This window comes from Ixodes scapularis, unplaced genomic scaffold, assembly GCF_016920785.2.
Source record: "Ixodes scapularis isolate PalLabHiFi unplaced genomic scaffold, ASM1692078v2 PGA_scaffold7__128_contigs__length_106722199, whole genome shotgun sequence".
In the NCBI taxonomy this organism is placed as follows: Eukaryota; Metazoa; Arthropoda; class Arachnida; order Ixodida; family Ixodidae; genus Ixodes; species Ixodes scapularis.
In genome coordinates, this window is record NW_024609882.1 from 97073567 (window position 1) to 97098124 (window position 24558).

At 49.3% G+C, this 24558-nt stretch overlaps 1 protein-coding gene and 1 pseudogene across 1 annotated transcript in view; both read right to left on the reverse strand.

Annotated features, from left to right (window-relative positions):
* Nucleotides 1-1038: 1038 nt before the first annotated feature.
* LOC8025667 (RNA cytidine acetyltransferase) overlaps nucleotides 1039-24558 on the reverse strand; it is a 98340-nt gene continuing 74820 nt past the window's right edge. The window contains exons 15-19 of the mRNA XM_029989704.4: nucleotides 14429-14621; nucleotides 14113-14285; nucleotides 13700-13924; nucleotides 12591-12742; nucleotides 1039-1160 (exon numbers count right to left, since the gene is read on the reverse strand). Coding sequence (XP_029845564.2) covers nucleotides 1091-1160; nucleotides 12591-12742; nucleotides 13700-13924; nucleotides 14113-14285; nucleotides 14429-14621 — 813 coding nt within the window. The 3' untranslated portion in view covers nucleotides 1039-1090. The remainder of the gene's footprint in view (nucleotides 1161-12590; nucleotides 12743-13699; nucleotides 13925-14112; nucleotides 14286-14428; nucleotides 14622-24558) is intronic.
* LOC121833093 lies at nucleotides 5803-7995 on the reverse strand (annotated as a pseudogene).

Below are 24558 nucleotides of genomic sequence, written 5' to 3' on the forward strand. Positions count from 1 at the left end.
GGAGGGATGCCGGTGAGAGTCTAGCCTCAAACTCAGTGACTGGGCTCGAAAACGGTTTGTTGCCTCTGGGGTCGAGTGTTTTTTAGAAAGGTGTATATCCTGGCATAGCCGAGCTAAGCCACCGCAATTTTTAATGATGGCCGGAGTTTTTAGTCAACCCCCCCCCCCCCCCCCCCAAAACCATTAAATACTGCTACCAACTGTATCTTTAAAAACAGCTACCAACCTCTAAGTGGCCAGTATTTCCAGCAAAGTGCAAATCTTTATGGTACACTCCTGCAGTGTCACACAATCTACAATCTCAACTACAGTTCTTAAAATGTTGCCGATTATAGAAATATTTAATTACGAGGTAAGTACTATTGAATACTTTGGAATATACGTTAAAATTAAAGGCGCATTTTCTTATGAACATGAACGTGCATACTTATTAAAGGGGCACTGAAGTCGATTCTGAGTTCATTCTTTTGTGGCGACAACTCGGTCTAGAAGCTCTGCGCATCCCAACAGACCAGAAATCACAATCGTGCGTAGCTTCTTTCCTCGTTAAAAGCGTGTTCAAAAATCGCGACACACCCGTTTTGGGAAGGATTTTCTTCCGAGTGAAGTGGTCGATGAAGCGCGCTTGTCGGCGAGTTGCAAGCGATGGCTTTGCCCGCGGTGAAAAAAAAGGAGTCTTATCCGAATGTGTACTTATCACTCTCTTCGAAACGAGTTATAATAAAATCATTCGGAATCTGCACGTATGTGAGGCTTTCACTGGTCCACACAATGTAGTCCGCAAAAAAAAAAAAAAAAATCACATATTTTTTTGTTGCCCCGAGATGAATAGGCAGTTTTGTAATATAGGATTTTGTATATGTGGGAACTAACACCTTTTAAACAATATAAGATCAAAAACGACCATTTCCAAAAATGACTTCAGTGCCCCTTTAAAAAAAACCTCAAAGCTAATAAAGCAGAATACAAGAGCATTTAGGAACAATCGCTTCTTTTGTGACCATCGCAAATTCATTTGGCATACCAAATAACAAAACATTGGCATTTTTAGCATTTATTTTACAGAGCACAAATGTTGCAAACACTGTCCTCATTTCTGCTTCTTTTTCTTCTTCTGTGGCTTCTCCGGCGTGTCTGTTTCTTGGGGTCGCTTGTTGATGCTGAAAAAATACAAGCCTGTCTTGATTACAGAATACCACCTCAACTCAATTAAGGACAGCAACGAGTTAGGAAAAATATTAGTCGCCCAATTTTGTAGTACTGTACTACATAGAACATACAAGGCAACCTCGTACGAGCTATAGCTTCCGGTTCCTACACTATAGAAACCAATCCTATGAACAGATGTATCACAAACAAGATTAAACATACACACATTAAGTAAAAGAGACCTCTGTTTGCACTTTCTTTATGTAAAATAGTGCATTAACTTTATTCACCTTTTTGTAGTTTTTTCTTCGTGCTGTCGTTTTTTTGAGACATATATTTTCTCACATTTTTATCATGTTTCTGTCGCCAATATAATAGGGAATCCAGGCCTCGTCAAGCTATTTTCCTAACAACTTTCTGTCTGCAGAATTCTACGTAAGTTTCTAGAAAATAAAACTTGATTGATCGATTGATTGATTGGCTTACTGCTAATTTTATATTAATAAATTTGGCAGTTAGTCTGAGAAAAATAATTGGCTTAAAATGTAACGCATATCCTGCCTATTGCTGATCAGAAAATATGGCCCTGCATACTGTTCACCGATCATGCAATGCAGAGTGCTTTTTCCCATCTTGAGTATGGGGATTTCTCCCGTGTTGCACATTCTTCCTGTACTAAACATGAGCCGAGTTTCCTGTGCATGGTTGAGTTGATCTCTTCCAGGGTCACGACATATGGTAGCTTGAGATGCAAATAGACCTAGTTGAAAGTCAGAAGTGCCAATAGTGATCTCCATTTTAGGCCTGGTGGTTACCATGGTAACCGAGCAGCTAGCGGCCCCTGGCCACCTTTATTAGTATGGCTCCTCTTACATCTCCGTCTGCTCACTGAAAGGAGGTAAGAGTTGCTAAAAGTGAGCAAAAGCATCAGGAAAGCTTGGTTGGCACTCTGGTACGGGCATATCTCAAGTTATGGACGAGGCGTCCATAACTTGAGACGAGGCGTCCATAACTTGAGACTTGAGATAACTTGAGACTCACTGTACAACCAACGAACATAGAGACGGACACCAACAATTTGGACTAGGCGCTACTTGAGAAGCGAAAGCAGCAAACTACAGGTACGCAAGCAGCGCCCCAAGATATATAAACGCTACTAGAGCAATCATTGGCCTCGCTCAGCTCTGTCGGTTGCTATGGGAACTAAGCCAGTTTGGCCGGTTGCTACAATACCGCACTATAATTAAAATAAGAACACCGACTTGACATAACAGAAAAAACAATTTCATTAGACATTTCGCCTCCCATGCGGGAGGCATCATCAGCAGTTATACAGCAAATGCAACGTTCAACCTGAAGTCAACGCTATTTATCACGAATGTCCGTGTAGGCTTCATGGAGAAGGCCGCGGTTTTTGTTGCACACGGATGTGTCCCTGCGAACAAACCACGATTCTAGGAGCTTTCTAGGCCCCCATCTGTCCTCCCTCGCCAAGGTCGTCGTGGCCGGAAAGTCGAAGGAATGCCCCATTGTCCACGCATGGTCCACCAGTTCAGTCTTCAGTCGCGTCGCGTGGGATGCGTACGTGACGTCACGCTTGTGTTCTTTGAGTCTGGTATATCTCCTCCATCCGGTTTCACCAATGTAGGACGCTGGGCAGTCACTGCAGGGGATCTTGTAGATAACGCCTCTTTGGACGTTCGCCGGGGTTGGGTCCTTTGGTTTGGAAACGGAATTTCCAATAGTTCTGTATGGCCTGAAAACAGTTTGAATGCCAAGGGGCCTCAAAGCGCGACTAAGAGGTTCGGAGACTCCTTCGACATAGGGGATGCACACTACATTCTTATCTCTTTCCCTTTCGCACGGTTGCACATTTTGTTTCATTTTGTTTTTGACTTCGTCAACAAAACGCTTTGAGTAGTGACGTTTCACCAAAGCTTCCTGTAAATGAGTCATCTCATTTGCGCCATGGAGCTCATTAGATAACACGGTATTTGATCTCTGTACAAACGATCGCACTACTGATTTCTTGTGTTGCACTGGGTGATGGGACAAAAAATCCAAAAAATTATCTGTTTCACATGGTTTGCGGTATACACCCGTTTCAATCCTGTGGTTCGGTTCACCTGTACTCATTACAAAGAGGCGTTGTAAGGTTCCGGAACCTTTTTATTTGTTGTCTTACTTCGTCTGGAGGCCCTGCACGAACGATTTTGGGGGAGACGTGTGGGATTCACTAGGGGATGTTTACGACCTTTGGAAGGGAGTAGTTGTGCGTGGGACGAGGAGCCCCCTTTGTGGCGCCGGTGTCCCGTTACTAGGGAACAGGCCCCGGCATGTTCGCCCCGCTCGGCTGCCTGCAGTTGGGGAGGCTCCGCAGTTAAGTGTTTTTCTCTGGTGGTCGACCAGTGCCACCGCTTGGGGTTGCTTGGAAAGTCGTTCGTCGCTTCCCATTGACAAGTGCCAGTCGCTTTCCTGGAAATGTCTCGGGCGCTGTGCTTCGTCTGTCGGCACCTGTCTCTCCAGCCGGTGTTCGGAGTGCCAGGGGTGATTTGTCGTGTCTGGGGGCCAGACTCGTCTGCGCCTCCTACGTCTGACCCTGGGCTCGGAGCGCCGGATGAGAATGTTGACCTCCATGGGAAAATGGGAAAGAGGGACAGGCTCCTCTCGATAAGAGCACAGGCGAGACAAAGCAGGGCGTCTTCGGTTCGGTACCTTTGGAGAGAAAGGAGCCGCTCTCTAACGGTGGCCAAGTCCGGGGCTCGGGTTGTCGATATTTGTATTTCTGAATCCCGTATGTTAAATTGTCTTATATTAAACTGTTGCAAAGAAGCATTTGCGTAAACAGTTGTCTGGCCCAAACTGCTACACCACCGCCACCGTCCAACGCAAGCCATCCTCCTCCACACCATCGAGGAGGAACCACCTACCAAGAACCTTACTGGCGTTATCTACAAGATCCCCTGCAGTGACTGCCCAGCGTCCTACATTGGTGAAACCGGACGGAGGAGATATACCAGACTCAAAGAACACAAGCGTGACGTCACGTGCACATCCCACGCGACGCGACTGAAGACTGAACTGGTGGACCATGCGTGGACAATGGGGCATTCCTTCGACTTTCCGGCCACGACGACCTTGGCGAGGGAGGACAGATGGGGGCCTAGAAAGCTCCTAGAATCGTGGTTTGTTCGCAGGGGCACATCCGTGTGCAACAAAAACCGCGGCCCTCTCCACGAAGCCTACACGGATATTCGTGATTAATAGCGTTAACTTCAGGTTGAACCCTGCGTTTGCTGTGCAACTACTGATGATGCCTCCCGCATGGGAGGCGAAACGTCTAATGAAATTGTTTTTTCTGTTATGTCAAGTCGGTGTTCTTATTTTAATTATGACGTCTCCCGGCTTTTGGAGTATTTTTGCAAATACCGCACTAGACCAATGGCGGCGAGAGGCAGCGCGGGGAAAAGCATAGCGCTGCTCTGGCAGCTAAAGCTTACATATACAGAGGCTCTCGTTCCTCCCAGGCACATGATCTAGTCAGTGTTGCTCATGTTTCGTCTTACAGAACGCAATGCTAATCTAGTTGAGTGGTACGAATGAAACGGCAGAACGTGCCGTTTCATTCATGCGCCACCTGGAGGCTCCTGGCAAGGGATAAAACTGAAGTAGAAAGTAGGCTCTGCGAGTGCGTGTCCGACGTGTCTGACCCTCGCTCGGGCGCAGCCCAAGCTTCGACGCTGCGCCGGCCATGCACGGGTGCTTTCATAGCAGCCATTGTCCTACAAAGGCAGAACACAAAACGGGGAGGACTGAAGCTCCTTTCTGCATTCTGCCTTCCTCGTGCGGCACATGGTATCGGCGACGGCCGCGACAAAAGTATACACTGCTTCATTGGGAGTGAGCGAAGCAGAAGCTAAAAGATAGAGCATTACATTATCAGGGCGTCCACCAAATTTTTTTTTCTTCAAATACCCTGATTTTTTATGTTTTCTCTGACTCGTTTATTTAAATTCCCTAACCCACACCCAGAAACGACTACTGACACCAAAACGCAACACAATATAGATAGAGACTATTCACAATGTAAAATATTTTATTTAAGTTAGATAAAGCAACTACCTCACTCTTGAAGATGTTTAGAATACAGCATTGACCAGGGCTAACTGTTTCAGGGAGTCAATTTCTTTGTCAAAACGAGAAGTATGCAACTGTGCTTCGTTTATGACCCTCTGCTTCCACCTTCTTCTTTTCAGCTTCTGATGCATCCAATCTCTCCTGCCTCTTTCTCTGTAGCCCCTCCTTCCATTGGGCATTGGCACCACAAACCATCTGCTCCATCCTGTTCGTAAGATCAACTCTGGCCACCCCTTCCATTGCTGAGACTTTATCATACACCACTCTTTGTGCTATCAGTAACACTTCCTTGAGGTTTTCGATAAGGCACTCTTTGTTCACGGAGAACCTTCGTTCCACAGCTGCGCTGCCATGAGACAAGCAGAGAATTAGCTTGAGAAACAAAAATAGCTCTTTGTGAACACAACTCAAACCAGCGTGCGTCCAGCCTCTGCTCTTTCCTGTCAAAGTCCTTCAACGCTGCCTGTACAGAGCTGAGTGAGCATATACCTAGATACATAGGAACGGTGCGTCCGCTCTGCTTCAAAGCCAGCCATCCACTGATGCTCCGTTTGCACCTCCAGTGCAATGCACAGTTGTTTCTCACCAACCTCCGGAGACAACGCACTAGCCGGATCCAAGCAGCTTGCACCTCTAGTCAACTTGTAATTCATAGGTGACCTTTCCATCACTTTTTGTGAACACCTCTCCACAAAGGAAATCCAGTCTTTTTTGAAGCTGAGCACAGTCAATTGCAATGGTTTCTGGATCTCGCGAAGCTCATTCTTAGCAGCAAACCCAATGTCGTTGCAGCAGCTGCACAGCATTGTCAGGCCTCTCCAAGTAAATTCTAAGCAGCTTGGAAGATGCGTTGGCAGCTTGTAAAATATCTTTCCTGATGATTCTAGCCAGCAGTGACCGTAAGAGGTGATCCAATGCAGGGGCAAGGAAGGGAAGCATGGGCTTGTCTGTCTGGAATTCAGCCAGAAATTGAGAGCGTAAAGGCTAATTTCACTGGCAGCATCTGCTCACCTCCTGTCTTTTCAACAGTGCTGCAGCTTCCTTTGAGCATTCCACAAACTTAACCAAGTTTGGAATAACATCAAGCGTTCTCGAGATCACCTTGCTATTCTCAAACCACGTTGCTCAGTTGAACTTCAACGGAAACAAAGCACTTCCCGTGAAGTGGACGTAGTGTGCACGACATGCTGGCCCACAATTGAACAGGTTATAGCTCCCACGAAGAAACACTACCAGATCCCAGTGCGTCGCAGCGTGACCTGCCTTGAATGCACCACTGATGACGTGGAGTCCACAGCTTCCAATGTCCAGGATCTAGTTATTGGCGTTGGAGGTGCTGAGTTCTTCTTTGAGAGACCTTAAAAACTTCAAATTTACGTCGGGTCCATCCACTGACACTCGTAGTACCTTTGTCTGATTAATGACTTCTGTGCCTCCCCTGAAAGCAGATGTGAGGTCTGCTGCGCAGGTGTGCCCCAGGAAACACAAGGTTAGCTAGCACATTTTTACAGTGGCGTCAGTTCGGTCCCAGTAACTTATCAATACATTCATTTGTTCTCTCAAGCTACTTTGTTTAGTGACTCATCAAAAGCAACCACCAGGTAGGGCACGCTAGAGAGGCTGGCTAGCAACTTCTCTTGAAAGTATGAACCGATACCATGACCTATGGTCAGGGATGGGCAGTATTTCAAATACAAGTATTTGAAATACGTATTTAAAATACTTTGTGTATTTTGCATTTGTATTCAATTACAAATTGGGTAATGTATTTGACGTGTGTATTTAAATACTAAAACGTGGGTATTTCAAATACAATTGTAATTGAATACAATTTTGTGGGCGAAAATACATTCTCAAATTTATTGTCACTGTCCAGAGCAGGAAGAAAACTTTGTTCTGCACCGAATGTAGTGTATCTCAATCAGACACAAGCGTTTAGTGACTTTGTGATTACGGTGCTAGTTTAGGGCAAGAATAGTGACGAAATCGACGTTCACAGGCAGACTGGCTAAATAAGTGCCTGTGACAACTTGTGATGTTTTCCAGCCTGATTTCCATCCATATTTTTGCCTGGAACTTCTAAGTGCGCGGGTCGTCCAGATTTTTGTAACTGGTGCGAGTTCCAACAATAAAAAAATCTCTAGCTAGTGCTGCGCGTCTTGGTCGTCTCGGTTCTTTGTTGGTCTATACCAAAATGTAATCGACAAAAAAAGCTGCTTGAAGCTCTGTACTTTTTTTCACCTATTATGTCCAAGCTGATTACATTTGTTTTTTGTGATTATATTTCTATTGCGGTACTAGAGCCTCGCACACTAACTCCCGAGTGTGCGATGCAAAATTGAAATGAGATACCCAGAAACCCGTTGCAGGTGCCCTGAAGCCGCTGACGCAAATTTTGAGGAATGTATTTGGAAAAGTATTTGGAGGAGACCAAATACATTTGGTTGTATTTGTATCTCGTATTTAAATGCTTTTTTGGAAATGTAATTAGATTTATAATTAAATACTTTTTTGACGAAGTATTTTGTATTTGTATTTCGATACATATTTGCATGTATTTTGCCCATCCCTGCATATGGTGTATTCAACTTTGGCTTTTCCAAGCTGCATTTTTCTGGCGGTCTCGCACGTGGGGAACATCAACGGAAACAGCAACGCAGACGCTGAACGGAAAGATCCATGAGTCATTATAGTGTTCAAGTACCACATGATCTCGGCCTTTGTGACTTCCTTCTTAAATAAAAAAGCCACCCACTGACTAATTCACGGGGGGGCTAAAAGCTCCTGTGGCGGTGCTTGGCTGCATTGCTGGAGCGCTACAAGCACTAGCGTTACCTCTGTAAAAAAAGGCCCGTTGCTGTCGGGGAAGGCAAGTCCACATTTGTCGCAGTCTCGAAAAATGATACGATTGGGGCCTGGGAAGCGTTCTGCAGAGATTTCATAGCAGCTTGATGTTTCTTACCCTCGACATGACTAGTAATCACCCTTTTTCCAATGTTGCTCAGGGAGAACTTCTGGCAGCACATTGTGCAATGCAGTGAGCACTATTTGGGTCATTTGGAATGGGCCGAATCCAACTTGCATTCGTGGATATGTGCACATTTGTCCAGTCGAGGTTGAAGGAGCACTACTTCGACAGCGACGGAGTAACTTTCGTATATCTCCACTTCAGGAAAATAATGCAATAGAAAATCCAACCTGAAGCCACAAATGCACGTGGCAGAGCTCGCAAAGTGCAGGCGTCCAGTTGCGTTTATGGAGAAGCGCGAAAACACCATATCTGACGAAGTAATAGATCACTAGGCGTGCGCCTCTCAGAGGGTAGATGAATAACGGCTGTTTTCTTTTAAATAAGTGGTGACTCGCGCAGCCTAGTATCGGTTAGAGTAACTGTTTCTCCTGCATCACGATAAAGCTAGAGCGTAGTAGAGCAACAGCACCTAACTAGAGTCACGAACTAAGCAAAGTGCCCGCTGCTAATCCGCTTTACTAGTAACTCTTTAGTCGCCATACTTTTGTGCTACTACTCTAAAGTAGTTTATTCAGTAGCTCGAGAGTGTACTAGAAGAACGACGAGCCGCCAGCTTCGCACATGCTCTTGTGTGAAGCGCAGCGCGTGGAAAGTTGGCGTGACGGCGCTGCGGCCGTAACCGCCCGTCAGCTTGGGCAGGTCGCGTTGTCCCTAGGGTGCCTTCATGAGTTGCACCTGGTTAACAGCATTAGCAGCATCCTCCAGCGTTCGCACCGCGGCTGGCTCACGGCACGTGCAGCTGCGTGTAGCGGCGTTCGTAAGCATTTGCAACAGCCGCGCTCCGCGTCGCTGTATCGCATCCTAAGCTAGCTCGATTGCAGCGCTGCCACACCAACCTTAGACACTCGGCATTCGGCACTTCAGCCGGACCCAGCAGCTTGTTTCACTCAGACGTTTTTAGTCCAATCTAACAACGCACAAACAATGCGCAGACGTCGCGCCACTGCACCCGACTGCGCTAGTCGCTAGAACTGCCCATGCCTGCCGCTTCTAGCACAAGCAGGCGAGCATAGAATAAATTCCCTGACTCGGTAATCTTTTTTGGAAATCTCCCTGACAGTTCCCTGACTTTTCCAAGTGACTGGGAGTGTAGTACACATTCTTCTTCCCATGAGAAGTTCTGCCATGAGAAGTTCTGTAACAACTCTTTTAAGCTGAAACGAAGTATAACTAGGGATGTTGCATACCTGCCCAGGTTAAAGTTTGACGAAGCTGAACTTTCTCAAACATTGATGTTCGACAAGGGTTTGACGACCTTCGCGCACATGTGCGAAAATTAGAACACCAATTGACTCCACCTGGCGGAGGTGGGGTGCAATATTTGTTGGGTGTATTGGCATCACTGGTTCACATTACCAACTAATGAAAGCATTAAAAGTGTATATTTACGCTTTTTTATGGTGAAAACATTGGTAACCATTCTATAAAATATAAGATAAATTACTTTCTAAACTATTTGTTTGCCAAAATTTGAAATATTTGTGTAGAAACCAGGCAACACTTTCCTCAAGTTGAACTTCTTTTGCTTACATTTAAGTACCTTCACACCAGTGATGGGGCTGAGCAGACTACTTCAGTAAAGAAGGGAGTGAAAGAGGAAGGAAAATGTGGGAGGGAAGAATGCAGGGAAAATCAGCTCCAAGAATATACAGGTCACAAAAACAGGACGTGAGAAAGGAAAATATGTCTGAGAATTCACCGGGGAGTTCTTTGCTGTTTGAGGCGAGAACGGGAGTTTTGAGGAGGGGGACGTGCAAGGCTAAATTCCAGGAGTCGGACATATGATGTGCCGCCTGTCATAATGAGAGCGAGACACTAGAGCACCGGTTTTGAAGTGCAAGGAGCTTCGCCCTGCCCTCCCTGAAGGGGTAAGGGATTGGGCCGGGGCTCTGGGTTTTGCTGGCGACGATGGAAGGACGGAAGAGAAAAGGATTCAGTCACAAAGCGGCGATTAGAAGATTGGCGGAAATTATTGAGGGAAAATTTATTCATGCACAACTAACTAGCACAGCTGGGGACAGGCAAAACGGAGGAAAGTTGGGACTCCCTTCCGCGTGGCTCCAGCCCCAAGATTTAATCCTGTCTCTCAGTGGGTCTTGTGCTCGGGGTAAGGCTGACAAGGTTTGACCAGAGGAAAATCGGCGACTCCCTCGCTTTAGGAAAGAGTTGGTCCACGTGAGTTGGTCCACGTGAGTTGGTCCACGTGAGTTGGTCCCGCGTGTATAATGCATCCTGAAGTATGATTCTGCTGCATTCGCGATCTGCAGGACTTCTGATGTTTTTAGTTTTTTTGCCGATCCCCCGAAGGTCGTCTAGGTGATATCCCACACTGCCTGGTGCTAGTTAGGGGGAGAAAATTGGTCTTAGAAGGGTGGGAGGAACCCTATGCTGGTCCTTTTAGACTTAGGCTAGGTGGTGCAAGCTACCACCCGCTACAAAGGGTTTAGCCATTAACATCCATCCATACATCCAGCTTCTAACTTCAGTGAAAGGTCGAAGGGGGTTCGACGTCAAAATCGAAGTTCGACGAAAGTTTGCAACAGCCCCAAGTATAAGCATGGCAGCGACCTTCGACTTCGGATTCAGACTCACCGGCGTTCCCTTTGGGCCGGAAGTTCCGATGTCAATGTTGCCAACAAAAACTGCGAGACAGCTAATTATGACGATGCTCGTTTCTAATTTCAGTTTGGGTGCACCTTGGCGCAATATCGTTTTTACTTATACCGTAAAGTTCCGAGAGAACGCCCGCCCCCGAGAGAGCCCCCCTCCCGTATTTCTGGCTAAATAACTGCAACATAAAAATTCCGAAACCTCGCCCACCCCTCGACGTCACACAATGTGCGACGGAAACCACATCAACTGCACAATATGCTGCACCGGCACGTCTGACAAGCGTGTTCATAGCGGGTTCCCACATTTTTGTCCACGATCTACGCGCGCGATATCGGCTCCTGTAACACGAGTTGCTCCTGTGTGTATGTTGCACCGTGAAAGGCAAATCTGCTGCGTCTGCAATATGTGATATCCGTTCCCGTGACATAAAGTTTATAGCTGATTCACGCGTTTTTGTCCGTGATCTGCGCGCGCGATGTCGGTTCCCGTGCCAGAAAAGTTTGTAGCGAGTTCCCGAGTGTTTATAGCACCATACAACTTGAACCTGCTGGATCCGTGATTTGCGGTATTCATTCCCGTGAGATGCGAGTTCTCGGCGGGTTTATGCGGGTCCTTTGCACCGTGAAACACGAATGTGCTGCGTTTGCAACCTGTGGTATCCTTTCCCATGATACGGAAGTTCATAGCGAATTCCCGCGTGTTTATTGCATCGTAAAACGCAAATTTGCAGTGTCCACAATCTGCAGTATCAGTTCCCGTGCCACGTGGTATGGCCGGTGCCAGGGTGTTTATCATTTATTTTTGATAATGTTTTGCTGTCGCATCCCCAAAGATAGCCCACCCCATGTTTTTCACTGTTTACCTCTTCATTTTGGGTGGGTGTTCTTTTGGAACTTTACGGTACTTTTGTATCAGTGTGGCGTATGAAAAGTCATTAGGCGCACAATGGCACAACTGGCGCAGCAGTTCTATCCCCGATATCAAGATGTCATTCATTTGACAAAGTTCTTTGACTAAAAGAATCTGCACTCGTGACAAGTAGGGCAGATCGCACCTCTCATAAGTATCGTCAGCGCACTGATGCCGCGCATCACTAAAGTCGCAGAGCCATAGCCACGTGTTCCGTATTTGTTTTCAAGGGATGCCATCTTCTTTTCCACAGCGCTGACAAACGTGAGCTGCGCATCGATTGCATCAGAACCACTGCCGTTACTGCGGTTAGGCTTAGGATTAAACGTTCCCCCGCCGATGTTCTCCGCTCGCGTTCGGGCCTCTTTTCTTCAAACTTGCGCTTGCTTCGGTAGTTCCAAAAGCAAAAATCACTCTTTTTAGTGCTCTCTATCGCAAGTCGAAATGGAGAAACATAGAAAGTGAGAGAAACAGAAGTGGTGCTGTCCCAAGCGACAGCCTCTGGAAGACAGTCAGCATTTGCGTAGACTCGACTTTTCGAGCCGCCGCGAGCCAGTCAGATATCCTTTTCCTTAACTTCTCGTTCGAATATTGTTTCGATTTTCTTACTCGTAAGAGTAGGATGTCCGAGGATAATGAAGCGAGCAATAACAAAACATCGACCAGTCCAAAAATGAACTCGGTTTTTTAACCCGGATCTCCCTTTAGGAAAGACTAGCGTTGTGGGGGACGGAAGAGCTTTTCAACGCACCTCTTGATGCTGACAAGCTGCTTGCCGGGCTGCTGAAGCGCGTCCTTCCACTCGGAGTCCGAGCCTTTGATGGAGTACTGGCTCAGGTCCATCTGCTGAAGTTTCTTCAGCTCCTTCTTCTGACGGGCCTCGATCTCCCGCGCTGCACCACTCTGCACGCACCCAGACTCCCATTACCACCTCCCGGAAAATGCGGGCAGTCGAGAGCGCATGCATCATGCGGGTTTCGCAAGCAGGCGACTCTTGCCGGTGCAGTTTTGGGGGTGCGAGGATTACGCGAGGAAATTGAAAATCCAATTTTTGGTGGCTCACATTAGGGGTGCGAGGATTACGTGAGTGTGAGGATTATGCGAGTAAATACGGTATTCTTCCTTCCACACAACGGCCGATCTCCAAATGCAGGGGGAACATGACGAGAGCAGAAAGAAAAAAGGGGGGATGTGAAAGGCATAGATAAAGAATATAACACTTGCATCACAATTTCCACCATAAAAAGCACAATCTTAAAAAACCCCCAATATGGTGGTTCTGTCAAATAGTATCTCACAGTTGCACTAATTTTCGTGACATCAGGAATGCACAAAACAAGCGTTAGTGCGCCGTAAACTTGTTACCAAAAGAAAATGAGATGTTTACAATTCCCTGTAATGCCGAATTAGAGCACAGCTCTTGAGGAAGAGGAGAGGAGGGAGTGGACAGGAGGGTATGACCCTCATCCCCCTTCCTACTCTCTCCTCCTTCTCCTCTTCCTCCTCTCATTTCTCCTCTTTCCTTCCTCCTCCCCCCTCGTGACGTCACTCGTGAAAGTCACGTGAAGGTCGTGACCTTCACAAGTGACCTTCGTGACGTCACAAGCGCATTGCATTATGGGAAATGTCCCATAAGGCAATGTGCACTTACGCCAACAGCAACGGTGACGGCAACACCGCTCAAGCTAGAAGTGGGCACCTAAGAGCTGCGCTCTAAAAGAAAATAGTTACTTAAAAAGACATTGTATCACAGGTCACATGCGCAAACTCCTTTGGTGCTTCAAATGTGGAAATGGTAAAACAATAGTTCATTCTTTGTCTAGTACGTCTTTCACCTTCACCCCCTGGGCGGTCCCTCACCAGTTCGTCGCCAAGGGACTGCACGACGGGCTGGAGGGGCAGCAAAGCGGGCGAGGGACGGGGCAGTGCCGCGTCCAGGGACTTCTCCAGCAGGGCCCCGAGGAAAGTGGCACACTTGCGCACCGTGCGGTTGAACAGGCCCAGCAGTTGGCTGGTCGGGAGGTCCAGCTCCCGGGACAGCTCGTCCACCGTGCGGTGCTGCAGCCCCAGGCCCAGCAGTATCGCCTGCGGGGAGCTCCGCCTCATCAGGGGGAGAGTGCATGCGGCCTAGAGCACCAGACCCGCTCCCCCCAAACGTTGCCGCCGGTTCCGCGTACCAAACTCACAATATCCGCAAACTCACCAACTTGGCGAGTCATCATTTCACAACTCACTGAACTCACAAACTCTTTTGGGGAACTCTAAAAACTCACGGACTGCACGGCAGACAGGTGGACATCCCCAAGGGCCTTGAGGAAGTGCATGCGTGCCAGGGCCGGCAGCAGATCCGTCACCAGGTGGTGGTCCACCAGGTTGCGAGCATACAGCTCCAGGCGCCGCAGGTCGTACGCCGTGAACTCCCGCTCCACTTCCGCCAAGGAGGGCACTGCCGAGTTCATTTCAAAAAGGATGAGTGCGCATTCCAAACTTTTCTGCGTACAAACCAGCATTTACCCATTGTGTACCAATGCGTTGTGGGCACTTAAACCGTTCAACAAAGAGTGCGAAGAGAGAAAATGACGAGGCTACCTCTGGGGTGGACGGAGTCCTCGAGGGGGTTGCGTAGCACGCTCAGGGCAGTGGCCGGCTTCAGGACCCGGAACTGGTAGCCCAGCAGGGACAGGAAGCGGCGCCGGAAGTCTGCCCACAGCTGGGGCAGCCACTGCGCCCCCTCCTGCAGGCACCGCAGCATGATGGTCGAGTGCTCTCCGGTCAGCTCGCTCTGCAAAGGGACACCGGGCACGCTTTTTAAACCCCACCCGTTTTTCACCAAAGTAGAGAATAGTTCCTCATTATAACAAAATCTCCTTAATATAATTACCGCTCTATTCGAAGTTCAACTCGATCCCGACCGAAATGCAAGCATTTTGAACCAGGATTATTCTAAGTAAATCGGCGGCCAACCAGGTTCATACAGAGACTGAGGTGCTGATAGCACGTGAGCCTACAGCACATGGAAACCCTCCTGTCCCCTCCACCTCCCCTACCGAAGCAAACAGAAAACAGGGCAAACAGGTGACAGGGGGCACAGCACCACCAGGGAGTGGTGCTGGAGATTAGCGTGCCTACATTTCAGAGTGTTTCCAACTGCTCCATCACAGTCACGGGATTAATGGGCCGCGTTTGCAACACGAGCTGAAGGGAGATGCGGTGCTCGTTCGCAAGCGTCTTCGCCCGCTTCTGTCCTCGCCACGCGACTACTCGACGCATACACGCTTGCAACCGATCTAGCAAAGAGGTGTCCGCCTAAATTGCAAACGCTCCATGGTTTAAGTTGCTACCACTCTTAAATCTAGGCTCCCTACCAGGGAGCAGTTTCATTCCAGCTCTACATTCTGAGGCTACACACGGTGCCCGCGGCGGAACTCTCGTTGGAATTGGCTCCAGAAATTGAAGGAGCCCGGAGATCATACCTTCGGGAGCCCGCGATACGCATGCCTACAGATGCAGCATAGACATGTAGTATTGCCGCGTGTATGATCTAGAAGATACGTGTAGTTTCGGCCAAAGGAAGGCGGACGAGCAAACGACCCGAGCCAGCCGGTAGCAAAAACGCAGTAGACGTATTCCGTGGTTTTCTGCCTGTTCGACTCAAGCAGTACAATCTTTTATTGGCATCAGACGTCAGCGTTCCAGCAAACAAACAAAACATACAAGAGTTGGCAAGGTTGCCGACGCGTTACAACATCTCTCCCCCCTTGCAAGAAGTTAACTTATGCAATGTCTAACTTCTACGAAATATCTAACTTCTACGCACTTCCACTTTAATCAAAAGAATGTCTATTTCTTGTAGTACTTTTGAAGCCATGCTGGTGGTCGCCGCTCTTGAGTCAACCTCCTCGGTAGCGGCCGGCTTTGATCTTTCCCCGGCACTCGCTCCTCTGCAGGCTCTCCTCCGCTATCCAGGGGTGTCTCAAGCTGCTCCACGTCCTCGCCTTCATCTGAAACTTCGGAAGCACTAAAATCTCTCAATACTCTTGTCGAGGGAGATGACATGGGCTTGGCTGGACTCGGCGTATCACCTGCAGGCATCTGCGGTACACTTGACAACTTTGAAGCGTTCCACGTGTGGTGATCTTCAAGAATAAAAGAACTTGGACCCTTCTGTCCCACAATTTTCAGTGGCTTACTGTAGGACAGGTCACCTTTCTTGGTGATAGTCGGTTTCTTCACCCTCACAAAGTCGCCTGGACGAAACTTTGGAGTCTTCACACCTCTTTCAATCCATAGACTCCTTGCTGTATTTCTGCTTAGTCTTCACTCGCTCCCGTAGTTTGGCCATCTCTGAACTGGGGTCACCAAAGAATCTTGGGCTAGGCCACCCAACGATGTCCAGCATGGTCCGAGGGGCACGACCGTGCAGCAATACAGCCGGTGGCATACCTGTCGTTGCCTGGGGGGTACTCCGATAAACAGCAAGGTACTCCAGTACTGCAGTTTCTAGAGGACGTTGCTCCAATGATGCCAGCTGAACGAAGTCCTTCAGCACCCTATTGAAGTGCTCTATTTGCCCGACGTCAGTTGTGGTCCATGGTTGTTCACAAGTTCGTCGGGATATCCTTCACGGTCGAAGACCGCTGTCAGGAACTTCATTGCCGTTTCCGATGTCACGTTCGACGCGAAAAAGACCTCTGGCCACTTTGAGTAAAAGTCTATTAATGTTATTGCAAACTTACAACTCTTCTTGGCCCTTCCAAAGGGCCCGACGATATCCACTGCCAGCTTTTGCCAAGGCCATGGAATTGGCTGCAGGGGTGCCACTGCAAATTTGGCAGATTTGTCGGCTGACTGACAAATACTGCAACAGTTGATTACTTGCTCCACTTGCTTATCAAGTCCCGGCCACCAATACAGGCTACGAAGTCTGTGTTTGGTACGAACAATGCCAGGATGGCCTTCATGCGCAGCTTCCAGTAGCATAAAGGTCAGTGAGACCGGAATTGCCAAGCGCTCGTCCCGCAGCAGGAGATCATCCATGACCGCGAGTTCCTCCCGGACATGGTAGAAGGGCAGAAGCTCAGAGCTGAGGTTGCGTTTCGAAGGCCACTGTGTTTTGACGAAGGACATTACCAGTTGAAGCATGAAGTCTGACTTGACCACTTCCTGTAGTTGCTGTTTCGTCGCGCAAGAGGATACCAGAGACACAATCTCTTCTTCCTGTTCTTGAGGTCCCGGTAAAGGTAGCCGCGAAAGTGCGTCCGCTACCTCGTTGTCACTGCTGCGATGGTACAGCACGTCGAAGTTGTAATAAAGCAGGCGAGCTGACCATCTTGCAATGCGTGTCGACCGGCGACCCGTTCCTCTTGACGACAGTAGGGTGACCAGGGCCTGGTGATCCGTACGAAGCTCAAATTTCCGTCCCTACAGGAAAACGTGCCAATACTCGCATGCCCAGACGCACGCCAGCGCTTCCTTCTCCCCAACCGAATAATTACGTTCGGCTTGAGTTAGCGTTCGGGATTCAAAGGCAACGGTGCGGAACTTGCCTTGAAATTTCTGTTGCAACACGGCTCCCAGTCCGTGCTCGGAGGCATCCGTGGTCACTACCACGGGAAGTGAGGAGCCGAACATATGTATGTGTTATGATGTGACTCAGTGTGCGAAGAAGTGCAAGTCGACCATGGATCGGCTCAGAGGGACAAGGAAGATGACGAAGAAGAGATGAGATTGGTAGTGCGTGCACGGAGAGCGTGCAGAGGACTGGCCGGGAGAACATGCTGGGGTCGGAACGACACCATCGGCCAGGGCAATCGGCAGCCTCTTACTGTCTGACCGGCAGCCTGTTTCAGCGAAAGCAGCGCATAGAAACCTATGCTGCCCGGCTTCCTACGGCGTGAGCACTTGGTGCAGTGACTCTTGGGTCATCGACGGAAGCCAACCGTTCCCGCTCCTGACTGCCTGCCACAACCGTGGGCCGACAACGACAGCTCCAGACACAAGACCCGCTGCTGCGCATGGTGATTCAAAGACATGGTTACTGTTGCGTTTTCCTTCCTTCCATTTTTTTAACTAAGTTTTCTTTTTAGAGCGCAGCTCTTAGGGGCCCGTTCCCAGCTTGAGCGGCGTCGCCGTCGGCGTAACCAAGGTCATTCCAAGGTCACTTGACCCCCAAGGTCATCCCAAGGTCACGTGACCCCAAGGTCATGTGACCCCTCCCCAAGGGTCATCGGGGGTCACATACTCCCCAAGGTCACCCCAAGGTCACGTGACCCCTTCCCCAGGGTCACGTGACACCCCAAGTCACGTGACCCCCGGGGTCACGTGACCCCCGATGACGTCATCAGTGACGTCACTGATAACGTCACCGGCATCCGCATCGTCATCGTCACTGATGACGTCACCGGCATCCGCATCGTCATTGTCATCATCACTGATGACGTCATCAGTGACGTCACTGATGACGTCACCGGCATCCGCATCGCCATCGTCATCATCACTGATGACGTCACCGGCATCCGCATCGTCATCATCGCTAATGACGTCACTGATGACGTCACCAGCATCCGCATCGTCATCGTCATCATTACTGATGACGTCACCGGCATCGTCATTGTCATCATTACTGATGACGTCATCAGTGACGCCACTGATGACGTCACCGGCATCCGCATCGTCATCATCACTGAAGACGTCACCGGCATCCGCATCGTCATCGTCATCATCGCTGATGACGTCATCAGTGACGTCACTGATGACGTCACCGGCATCCGCATCGTCATCATCACTGATGACGTTATCAGTGACGTCACTGATGACGTCACCGGCATCCGCATCGTCATCATCGCTGATGACGTCATCAGTGACGTCACTGATGACGTCACCGGCATCCGCATCGTCATCGTCATCATCACTGATGACGTCACCGGCATCCGCATCGTCATTGTCATCATCACTGATGACGTCATCGGTATCCGCATCGTCATCGTCATGTGACCCCCCTAGGTCACGTGACCCCCACCCAAGGTCACTTGACCCCCCCCCCCCAGTACCCTTCCCTCCTCCTCCTCAAGAGCTGCGCTCTAATTCGGCGTTACAGGGAGTTGTAAACGGCTTTCACTTTTTTTTCTTTTAGTATAAGCATATGAACTCTGATTTCTTTTGTAGATACATGTTTTAAGAAAAACGAAGGACATTGTATCTTGTCAATTACATACCCCAAAGAACCTCGCAACAGTATGGCTCTGCAGGTGGAAAGAAGTAGCTTCACCTGACGAAAGCTCTGCGCCGCCTCTTCATCCCAAGAAAAATCGACACCCTGCCGCAGCAGCTTGCACAGAGGCTCCACAATGTCCGCAGAGTGGGGCAGGAATTCGGCATAATAGCCAACGAGTCCGAGGAATGAACGTAACTCGGTGACATCGTTAGGCCGCGGTGCATTGACGATGGCGTTGACCTTCGACTGGAGAGGTGCCAATCCCCTGTGACTGACGACATGTCCCAGGAACGTAAGCTCCCAGACATTGAAGACGCACTTGTTGTTAAGGCGCAGTCCTGCAGCAGCGATGTGGCTTAGGACCTCTTGAAGATTCGAGGTGTGCTCTACCTCTGACTTCCCGTAGACGATGACATCATCGATGTAGCAGAGTACTCCCTTGCATCCATTTAGTAGCGCTGTCATCATCTTCTGGAACGTAGCAGGAGCAGATGTGAGGCCAAAACACACCCGCCGAAAACGAAAGAGACCTTCATGAGTAACAAAGGTCGTCAGGTCCCAGCTCTCCGGTGTCAACTCCAGCTGGTGATAGGCTGACGCTAAGTCGATTTTTGAAAAGTGGGTTGCACCAGCCAGCTGGTGCAGGAGTTCCTCCGTGTGAGGTAGAGGGAAGCAATCGACAATGATGGCTTTGTTGGCTTCACGTAAGTCCACACACAGGCGGATGCGGCCGTCTTGCTTGCGAACAACAATTGGTGAAATCCATTCGAAAGCGTCCACGCTTTCAATGATGCCGCATTGCTTGAGACGCCGTAGTTCTGCCGACACTTGCTCTCCAAGAGCTAACGGAAGTCGGCACAATTTCGCTGTGACGGGAGGCACGCCAGGCTTGCGCTTGACATGGTGTGCAAACCCCTTTACGAGTACAACTTCGTATGCGAACGGATGGCCGAATTCTGCACGGGATTCCATTGGCAGACGCGCGAAACTGGTACTTGTCTGTACAGACGTCTGCAGGCATTGTAGGGTAGACCCGTGAATGCACAAGTCCAGGTTTCGAATTGCGTCCAGTCCGAGCACTGCGGTTCCTTGTCGGACAACGTAGAAAAGCACGCATGTGGACGTCTGCTGATACAGGACGTTCGCGAGGAAACAACCCTTCAGTGAAATCTCGCCGCTAGAGTAGTCGAGTAGGGTTACAGACGGCACGGTCAACGGCATAGTTGCTTTGTAGTGCATCATGTAGATATCTTCCATGGTAATAGATACCGATGATCCTGTATCTACTAAAACTGAACTTCCATGCCTTCGACTTGAACTTTGACGTAAATGCCACAGCGCGCGGCGCTCGTCGCTACGTGTAGGAGTGTCGTGCGCGCCTGTCCCCGATCTTGAACTTGCTTGACACTCTTCGTCTTTCGTACTCCGGCACACTGCTTGAAAATGGCTTACTTTTTTTGCACTTCGAACAGCGTTTATCTCTGGCCTTGCAACTCGTAGAATTGGCCATATGCTGAGCAGACCTGCAGTGATAGCATCGACGCTCCTTCGCGTCCCGCGCCGGAGCAGAGCGTGACGCAACAGGGTCCCGTGTTCGCGCCGCAATCATACTCGATTTCTGTATCTGCTTCACTCCCCCTGAAGCTGAAAATTCTAGCAAACTTTTCAGCGTTTCTTCGTACTGGCTCGCTATCACAATTGCCCTTTCCAAGGTCCGTTCTGGGCCTTCGAACAACAAACGTTCACGTAGCTTGTCCGACGCTACTCCTGAAACGAGCTGGTCTCGAACTGCAACTTCAGGGGAACCGTCCCATTCGCACGTTCTTGCAAGTTCTCGTAAGCAGGAAATGTAGGCTTCAGTAGACTCACCCAAGTTCTGCAGTCGTTTCTTGAACCGGTGACGCTCGACGAGGACGTTCGTCGCTGTTGAGAATAGGCGGTCACATGTAGCCAGCGCAACTTGAAACGTATCGTCCGCGGGCGGCAATTTCCCGCCGGTGGGTGTCTCCTTGCTGCTGTCTCCAGATGTGGCGACCGCAGCCTGTACGGGCAGTACAGATGTAGTTGAAGGAGCAGGGGCGTTGCTGAACTGGCGTTGCCCTTCCACGCCCAGCGAATGCAGAAGAATGGCTTTACGTTTCTGCGGAGTGAGGTCACTTGCATCCGACGCTTCCAAGTAGGTGAAAAAGAGGCTCTTCTACTGATTCCGTAGAATAGGCGGCTGCCCGGGTGTTTGCAGGAACGTCAGAGGCGGCGTAAGGCCCGCGAAACTCCTTGCTTTTCCTCGTCGCCACTTTGTAGTATCGGCCAAAGGAAGGCGGCCGAGCAAGCGACCCCAGCCAGCCGGTAGCAAAAACGCAGTAAGCGTATTCCGTGGTATTCTGCCTGCTCGACTCAAGCAATGCAATCTTTTATTGGCATCATGACGTCAGCATTTCAGTAACAAACCAAAACATACAAGAGTTGGCAAGGTTGCCGACGCGATACAACAATACGCTTCTCCGTTCATCGAGAAGATTCGCATACACTCTTACCCCGAGCGTAAACGATAAGGAGGCCAGAATGACCTTGCCTAGTCAGTCTCATTCTCTTTCTCAAACATTCTATGCCGAATACTGTAGATGATGAGCACAGTAGATAGAGCCGTGCCATAGCTGCAACCGTATCTACAGAACTGTGTGCGAACACATTGGTGAAGCCACCGAGAATAACTGTTTCATTTGTGCTTGTCGATGCAGCCATTACCGTTGTTGCTCCCGCCTAGATGCTGCGATCGTAGACCTCGTGTGCGGTCAATGTAAACACGAAAAGACATATCAAAGAGGCACCTTAAGAAATGCCGACGACTGCAGAAACGCGAAACATCCTACGGCTGCTTCGGAACAAAGTAGGGTGCAGCGGCGGTGACAGTGCTCTTGCAATGCTTGGAGCAGTTGGAGGACTGATGCCCGGAAAAAACTGTAGGCCAAACTCTACTTCACCATTATTTTCTTACTCCTCAGTGAAGGTGCTGTGAGTTGTTCATCCCCGAGGCTTGTTTGATTAAATATATGTTTTGAATGCTTTGCGGTATTCCAATGTGCCCTCTAGGTTTCCATCGCTGTTGTTTAGCCGCCCTCGCTTGTATTCAATTTTTTTACAGTGCTGTGGATTTCATAAAAACGATGGACTACTGCAGGAATCGGCAACCCACGACCCGTGGGCAGTATGCGGCCCACGAGCCAGCTTCATGCAGCCCCCGGCACAACACAGAGCATAAACTCAAGAACCACGTGACAGTTTTGACATCAAATGACAGGAACAAAAAGTACCGTATTTGCACGAATATCACGCGAGTTTTTTTTTTCAAAATTACGTGCTCCAAAACGCACCTCGCATTATATTCGGAATAGAGTTCAGCCACGAGGCGCGCGAGTCTGGAGAAAGCCAGAGGAGAAAGCCATCGCTCCGGCCCAATGCAAAAGATCCGGTAGGAAAAGAAGTGGGGGTGTGGAAGGGAATTTATTAGCTATTGGGCCACGTGAAAGGGAGAATATAGGCATGTGCGAATAGTGGTTTTTAAGTTCGAAGCGAATACGAAGCAAATATTAATTTTCCTCGAATAATTTCGAAGCGAATAATTCAAATAGTTGCGGGAAAAAGTGATTGGAAATCGAACACCATAATAAAATGCTGACCATTTATTCTCAACACAAACGCACGAAAGTCAATAAACCTCTGCTGAGGAGGAAGAGTCAGGCGTTCTCATGCAGAAACACAAGCTGATGAACATGATCAGGTAGCAGAAGCTGCCTGATCATGTTCCTGCAGTTCACAATAGCTCCCGCACTTGAAAATAACCTTTCACACGTCGTCTGTGTTGCTGGGATTGACGGATACCTACGGGCAACACTGACCAGAGATGGATATAGGTGGTTTCCCTTTGACTTCCACCAGACCAGAGGGTCTTCAGTGCGTCCTAGGAGAGGGCTCTTCAAGTACTCGGCTGGCTCGTCTGCGCCTTGTTGGCCCGTCTTGCGACATGCGGCAGAACTAAGGTTCGAAAAGACACCCCACACGGAGTCTTCCGGCAAGTACCCCAGGCCTGTGCTAGTTCCAGCCGTTTCATCATGGAGGTCATTTTTTGACATGCTGTCTTCCACAGCTTTTGACACGAGACTGCGTGCCCATTTTTTTTTTCACTTTCTTCGATGTAGCAAATGTCCTTGAACCTAGAGTCCACCAACATGGCCAGCACTGGAAGGTGCGACATCTTCAAATCCGGGAATCTTGCCCCAATGCTTCGTAGCAGGCTCGAGGAAAGTGATGCTGCCTCATCAGTAGAGTGTTGAGTCAGGACAAGCCTGGTGCAGTGCAGCAGTGGAATGACTTGTGACAGCGTTGGATAGCTGTCCCCAGACAAATCAGTTGTTGCTTGCTCAAGGGGCTGCAGGACCTTCACTGCTCCACTCATGAGCTTCCACTCATTTGAATTCAGGTTTTCAACAGTCTCACATTCAGAGAGCTCAACCGTGATAGGCACACAAAGTTTCACGAGCCTGGCTATCATGGCATGCTCACTACTCCAGCGTGTTGGCACATCCTGCACAACTTCTAGTGAATCTAGTTGCATGTTTTTTTGGATCTCTATAAGGCGTCCACGGGCCTTCGCACTTCTCTCGTATCGGCCCACAATGGCTCTGGCTTTAGCACAGAGCTCCGAGAACCCCGCTACTTCTTTCTTTGCATCGCTGACGCACAACAGGAGAGTGTGTCCGAAACACTGCACGCCACACCAGGGCGACCTCGCCACCGCAGATGTTCCTCCCGTTATCGGTTACGACGTAGATTGGCAAGTTACCTGATGCTGGGAGCTCCCACTCTTCGATGACGATAAACCGTACCAGGTTATCGGCCGTGCGGGAATTGCTCATCTCTGTGCATGCCAAAGCGTGCACATGCTGCCCAAAGTCTTTGTCCATCACGTGGACAGTCAAACAGACGTAGCTGTCGTTCGCGCGCGATGTCCAGCCATCCGTGGTGAGAGAGTAGCACTCCGCACCTCTGCTGAAAATCTCCTGCAACTTTCTCTTCCTTTTTCTTCGACTCGTAGAGGTTCGGGATAACTGCTCGTGAAAACGTCGTCCGCGACGGCACGCTGTAGTCTGGCATGGCAAATGCCACCATGTCAACGAAGCCTCCTTCTTCAACGACGCTGTATGGGTGCATTCCGCGAGCGATGAAGTTAGCAATCATCTTCGTCATGTGCTTTGCTCTTGGTCCCGTTGGTTTCATCTTCTGCTTGAAGCTATCGGCTACCGATGGCAGACTCCGCGTACTCACGCTCTTGAGCTTGGCAGTATTTTTGCGTGCTTGAGGTTCTTCCATGTAGGCCTGATACGCATCCGGGTGCCTCTTTAGATGGGACACTAAGGTGGTCGTTGTACCCATGGGAGTCTTGAGGATTGCCTTGCACTTGATGCATCGAGCACTAGTCCCCGGTGGGATTTTTAAGAAATAGTTCCAG